Consider the following 6,647-nt stretch of genomic DNA (forward strand, 5'->3'; position numbering starts at 1 on the left):
TAGACTCTCACCCATCATCAGCATCTGTGAAATGCAGTTTCACGTATTAAAACAAATCTGTGTTGTATGTTTAGGCAATTGAGGGATCAGTGAGGCCAAATTAGAAACTATGCCACCTAAATTGCTGCATGGGCACTGCTGTAAGACAGCGTAGCAACAGTGGGTCGCAAAACCAGGGTGGCACCAGTTCCTGGTGTCATATAAGCATACAGGTAGACCAGGTTTAACTTCAGGGCATTTCTTCTATTGGTTCTCTGCTGACTTTGATTAATGGGAAGAGAAAGTCTCTTTGCAATTAACTGGCCTTCAGTTCAGAATCATGTAATCTGTCTGAAAGCTATTATTGTTATTATGAATATCGAGAGACATTATATTCTCACTTCCTCTCTCTTTAATTGGGTGAGAACCATTGCTATCTCCTGGCAAAGTCTTCAGTAGTCACATACACTCATCCCTTTTTCCTTTTCCTTTTCCTTTTCCCTTTCCCTTTCCTTTTCCTTTTCCTTTCCTTTTCCTTTCCCTTTCCCTTTCCCTTTCCCTTTCTCTTTCTCTTTCTCTTTCTCTTTTTTTCATAATTCGGGCAAAAATAGAAGATCAGAACACATTCTTATATGCAAGAAACAGATTTTATGTTTACATAGCTGCCCCCTATATGCGCTTTTGGTGCATAAATGCACCTATATGATGCATTTAATAACCCAAAGACTCTGAGACAGATTTTCAGATACACTCATAGGGAGCTCAGGAAGAGAGAAGGGGAGGCAGATAATGGTGGGCAGTTCTGTACTGCCCACCCCATACCAATTTGCAGCTCTGAGCCATTTAGATGATCCTCTCCCCCACAAAGACCAAGTACCAGGTTAGACCAAGTATTTAGACCAACAAAGCTGGTGAAGGGTCTGGAGAACAAGCCTTATGAGGAACAGCTGAGGGAACTGGGGTTGTTTAGTCTGGAGAAGAGGAGGCTGAGGGGAGACCTAATTGCTGTCTACAACTACCTGAAAGGAGGTTGTAGTGAGGCGGGTGTGTGTCTTTTCTCCCAGGTAACTAGTGATGGAACAAGAGGTCGTGGCCTTAAGTTATGCCAGGAGAGGTACAGATTGGATGTCAGGAAGTTACTTCTTCACTGAAAGGGTTTCAGGCTCTGGAATGAGCTACCCAGGGAGGTGGTTGAGTCACCATCCCTGGAGGTGTTTAAAAGACGGGTAGATGTGGTGCTCGGAGATATGGTTCAGTAGTGGACAGGTATGGTTGGACTCGATGATCTCAGAGGTCTTTTCCAACCAGGATATTCTATGATTCTATGATTTTCAGACCAGTATGAGTTCTCTGGTGTCAGTACTGATCATTTCCCAGCTTACTCCAGATGCAGAACTGAGAGGCAGAGGGATTGAAGGGCAGCTGGGAAATGTAGGGGCTGCGTATCTGCCTGAAGGGGCAATGCTGGATGGGGAGGATCACGCTCTGTAGTCTGAGTGCCTTTGAGTCTCCTCAGAGCAATCAAACAAGGCAATGAGATTCCAGCGGACACACTGACTCATGGCCCAGGCATTTTCCCACTTCTGCTTTCTCTAGGTTAAAAAATCCTAAAGAAATTGCTGTGCTGTTGTAGGGATAGAGTGAGACCAGGAATTAGCGTTATCTTATTTGGCTAGGGGCAACTCAAAAGCAAGCCTCACACTGTTGCATGCAGCACTTTTGTGACTCGCAAGCAGCTAGGAGTAAACTGTTAAATCAGAAATCCAGCCACATGCTTTGCCACACAGATTTCCTCATTCAGAGAGCTGCTTGTCTGCAGACATTGATCCGTGTCTATTATCAGAGCTACAAAGCATAGTAGCAAATAGGTGAGCATTATTATCAAGCACATTTTTGGTATCTTTAATATTCCACGTAGAAGAGCTGTAAGCATGGGGGAGTGCTGAAGGCTGTCTGAAAAGGGGGAAGTGATCTCTGATTTTCCCTCATTAGCTGATTTATTAGCATATCTTCCCCACCGGTTCACTCCTTTCCACACAGAAGCGTACAGGTATCTCTGTGGAGAGTTAAGCCCCATTTCCATTTCCTTCAGAGATCTTCAAAACTGCAGTACAGCAATCCACCAAGAAACACTTTCCCAACCGGACAGATGTTGAGCACAGTAGTCTGCATTAGAAACTATTTCCAAGAGCCTTCTGTGATGAAAGATGAAACTAGCAGGAGGGTTGTGGGCCCTGAACAAAACTGTTCAAAACCCCATTAAATCCCTGTTACTGCTTTTCCTGACAAACTAAAGTATGAAGGACAGGAGCAGCAAGAGTAACCTCAAAAGTCTGAAGGATGCTGCTTCTGCTCCAGATTTGAACAGTCTGGCTAATGAATTGCGGACGGGGAAGAAGGCAGAAGGGCTGAGCCTGACCAGCCTGCGAGAGCTACAAATGAGACCATCCACAGCCACCCATCATTTGCAAACCAGGCTCCCTTCGAAGACAGTGAATCTCAGCTTCCCAGTGCTGTGTTTCTCATCTTTCTGTATTTTACATAAAGAAGGAGTCTTGATGTCTGTAATGATGAGCCCAAAGGCTATAATCCTCTGATTATCCAAAGGACAAGTAGAGTCAAAGAGCCGTTTTCCTCATGATGTCTTGCCAGTGTGATTCATCCATTAGCTGTAGAGACCATCTATCTCGGAATGAGGGGGCAGCAGTGTCAGAGGGTCTCTCCCCTCCCTCACTGCTTTGCTGCTTATGTTAACAAGCTAGCCAATTAAAAAATATTTGCAAGATGCTTCACTGACCTTGCAGTCCACAAAATCAGCCACGAGACACGTCATTAGCAGCAGTGCGGTTAGGGGGCTTCTAATTTATCTCCTTGGACTTGCTCAGATGGGGAAAGATTTTATTCTTTATTAGGGGGTTTCTGTTGTTATTTAAAGGTGTTGTATTTCAGGGGAATTCAGGCAGGACTGTCACAAAAGAGGCACATTATGAAAAAACACTATCAAGTTTTGTACAAATGAAGCACGTTCTTCCTTTCAGGCTTAACTAGCAAGTAGAAACTCCATGCTTCAATCCTGTGTCAGGTTAACTCTTGTTTTGAGGAGGCATCTCGAGTCTTCCAGTTCTGTGGGGACACAGGTTAAATGGCACCATCGCTTGCTGCCCTGAGCTTGTTTTTTCCAGGACATTTATGTTCAGACAGTAATAATGCTGCTTTGGCCATTATAATGCAACAGAGGGTCCCTAGATATGAAACACTCAGAGCCCTCTCAGGGTATGAACACACGAACGAGCTAAATTGGTTTACTGGGATAAATTTGGATGTAAATTTATAGTGTATTATCTGCCAACCATTAACTGTGCACGTTCCTACCCAGTGGCACACTCTGGTAATTGCAAAGTAGGTTGCTCTCCTTTCTTTCAAGGATAAGCTCCTTGGCCTTCATGTGGAAGTAAGGCATGCACACAGGCAGGTCCTTGCAGAGTAAGTCATTCACCTCAAGTTCACACCCTGCCTGACATTCGCATCGATAGGCATTGACTTTGCATTGGATGAACTTAGTATTTCTCCAGCACTGTGCACCACACACAGGGAGGACACTTAAGATAATCCTCCTAAAGGTCTTCATTTGCGGTGATCTGGTCAGTATCAGTGGGCTCACACTCCCCATCACATTTTTAAAACATACCACTTGCTTTACCTTTATCTGAATTTTATAGCAAATGTTTTATATCAAATTTTATATCAAAGGTGACCAGTTTCATTGCTAGAGTTAATCAAATGAGTTCATTTACTAAACATGTGCAAAGTTTAGCTTCTATATACAGAAAATAAACAAGAAAATGAATTTTCATCATTTCAGTCTTTGATTTATTCATAATAAGACCTATTTACTTGGCAGAAGTTGTGAGACCATCTGTCTTTCTGATATGTAATGGTTCCAAACTGGTGAGCAGTGTTTTTAAAAGAAAACACTCGGAGCTAGTTTCAGACCTGCTGTGAGCAGCCCCAACTCTGTTACTTGACCTATTTATTTCTATCACACATCTTTGAGATGTGGTTAGCCTACAGCACCTGAAAGAAGCCATTGCTTTAGGTCCGTTAACATTTTCATTAATTGTCCCCCTCTCCCAGCTCATTAATGTGAGCTTTGTCTGTACCTTTTTCCTGAGTAAAATCTTGGCACACAGAAATTCATTAAAAATTTATCATATTTAAATAAAAACTATGTTTTAAAAGCTAGATAAATAAGTACAAATATGATGGATCAACCCATACTTATGCAAAGAAAAGCACTGTGCTGATCCTTCAGAGAAAGGTGTGGGTTTTTTCCAAGAAAAATTAGAGGGCACATGATAAGTTTAGGGAATTGTTAATATAGCAATAAGCTGCGGAAAGGTGTACTAATTACTGGGCGTACCTCAGATGTACTGCTAGGCATGAGACTGACAGATGAATAATGAAGAGAATAATTGTGATTCAGATTTCATTTAAACCCTAAGTACCTCCACTTAAATTAATGGAATTCCACACATGTAGCAGTGGTGTGGAATCAGAATCAGATCCAAAAATGCCTTCAACTACTTGGGATGCGTACCTCCGCGCAGTCCTTGGTGGAGAGAGGCTAGGGTTTGAAATACCGCAAAGATAGCTTCTAGCATTAATAATTCATAGTTTTAAAAGATGCCTTTTTCCTCTGTACAGCTGTAATAAAAGAAATAGCCCCTAGAAAAGCAAAAATTCCCAAGCCCTACAGTTTTTAAAGGAGGAAGCCTCATCTTGCAATGCAGACATGGAGAGTATATCGTTTACAGAGAGGAGCTGCTAGCTCTGTTGCACAAGTCAAATGCATGGCACGGTTAGGAAGTACATCGGGTGACAGTTACCCGATGGGAAATCAGATAAAAGCCAGTGACTGGCTATTTACACATCTTCTCAATGATAACGACACAGCCATTCAACACGGACAGCTCTGGCCTGACTGTGGCCTCATTAAAAACACTCAACAACCCAACTGTATGTAAGGTGTTGAATTTCCAGAGACAAATTCAAAAGCAGCCCTGTCTGAAAGGTAGGCTAATTTTGTTGAAAGGAGAAATGAAAGGACTGAAAAGACATGGAGTTACTCTCTTCTCTCTGGTCAGGATGCCCCAGAACATGCTGAATGTACAGGGAACTGCTCTTACCAGGGCTGTGCCTGCCCCACAGAGAGAGGACTTGTACCTTCAGGACACATTTCGTTAGTAATGAGTACACTTGCAGGACAAGAAATAAGAAACTAGAGACAGCAGAACTATTAATGTAGGAAAGATAGTTGATTTCCAACTAACAGTAAATGCATAGCGAGTCCAGAAGTGTGATAACTTTATTTTAGAATGTATCTTTATATTAAATTCTGTTACTTTCATTATCCAAGACAGCTGGGCTGTGTAAATAAACCCTCCCCCCTTCTTTTCCAGATGTTCCTACAGCAGCCAACGGTGTCCCTGAGCTTTAGCAATACTCAGCAGCCGGAGCCACAACAGCTACAGCAGAGATCAGGGGCCATTTCTCAGCAGCAGCTTGTCCCCAGTCCTCAACTTCAAGGGCAAATTGCATCTTCACAAACAGCAAACCAGCAAGCGCTGAGAGAAGGAAGCGTGATATCAAGCCAGGTAATGATTTCTTTGACTAGAGAAGCATTTATATGGAAAGAAGACACTGAGCTGTTGTTAAGCAAGTAAAATAATGTCAGCCCTGTAAGTGTGCCTTGGCCTTTCCTTCCCTATTCTCCTATATAAGGGCAGCCTATATAAAGGGTTTTTACTTTAAAAACATTTACTTTACCTTAAATCCACCATTTACCACAGCATTTACTTTACCTTAAATCTCTTTTTTGATACCTCAGCCAGGAGGATTACTTGAGTAGCTGTTTCAGCTTGAAAACTGAGCAAGGGGGCGTGCAAAAGATGTGGGCAATTTATTGTTCCTCCGTTGATCCTGAAAGAAGCCTGACCGACCACACTGGAAACCAGCCATAGTGGTGTCGGCAGCACGGCCCCTCAAAATAAGCTTTACCCCTGCTCGCTCCCTGAATCCAGCTGGGCGCCACCGATGCAGGGAAGCCTGCTGTCTGCTGTGGTGGCACGCAGCTGGAGTGCAGGGAGGTTTGTGTGAGACCCCCAGGCTGTGAGGGCAACATTCCGACATGGGGAAATATAGCTCAGCCTCAGTGAGTTGTAACCAAGACCTGTGAAAGCCAGGAGTGGGTTTGGCACCTGGGGATTTTTTTCTTCTTGCAAGTTTCTCGGTGCTTACAGCGTTTGCTTTCCCACCCACCTGTTGCACCTCCCTTCAGAGAAATCTTAGCTCTTATTTCTGCTGCCTGAGTGTGCGGCAAACACAGCCGCACCTTTATCTCCAGACCCCTCAGCGGCAGCTTTTAACCTCCTACAGATCTGTGTTATAATGGCTCTATTAAAATAAAAAGCGTATCCGTATTACAAATAGAAAAAAAACACCTCTTTTTTTTCTTTAATAGGGTTTATTCCCGTCACTGGGCTTTTACAGCAGTGCTAATCATACCTAAATTTGCCCGTGTTTCCACGGGGTGCCGTTTGTCTCCTCAACTGCTTGATGGCACAACCGGGGCGGCTTTGCTTTCACAGCGCTCTGGTCCCAGGGGTTTT

General features: G+C 43.4%; 1 protein-coding gene across 1 annotated transcript in view; it reads left to right on the forward strand.

Moving 5' to 3' along the window:
* LOC104523082 (neuronal PAS domain-containing protein 2) overlaps positions 1-5,633 on the forward strand; it is a gene marked incomplete at both ends in the record, with an annotated part of 20,365 nt that extends 14,732 nt beyond the window's left edge. Inside the window, one exon of the mRNA XM_010165546.1 lies at positions 5,439-5,633. Coding sequence (XP_010163848.1) covers positions 5,439-5,633 — 195 coding nt within the window. The remainder of the gene's footprint in view (positions 1-5,438) is intronic.
* Between the last annotated feature and the right edge of the window lie 1,014 nt (positions 5,634-6,647).

The sequence above is a fragment of the Antrostomus carolinensis genome, unplaced genomic scaffold (assembly GCF_000700745.2).
Source record: "Antrostomus carolinensis isolate BGI_N321 unplaced genomic scaffold, ASM70074v2 scaffold29683, whole genome shotgun sequence".
In the NCBI taxonomy this organism is placed as follows: Eukaryota; Metazoa; Chordata; class Aves; order Caprimulgiformes; family Caprimulgidae; genus Antrostomus; species Antrostomus carolinensis.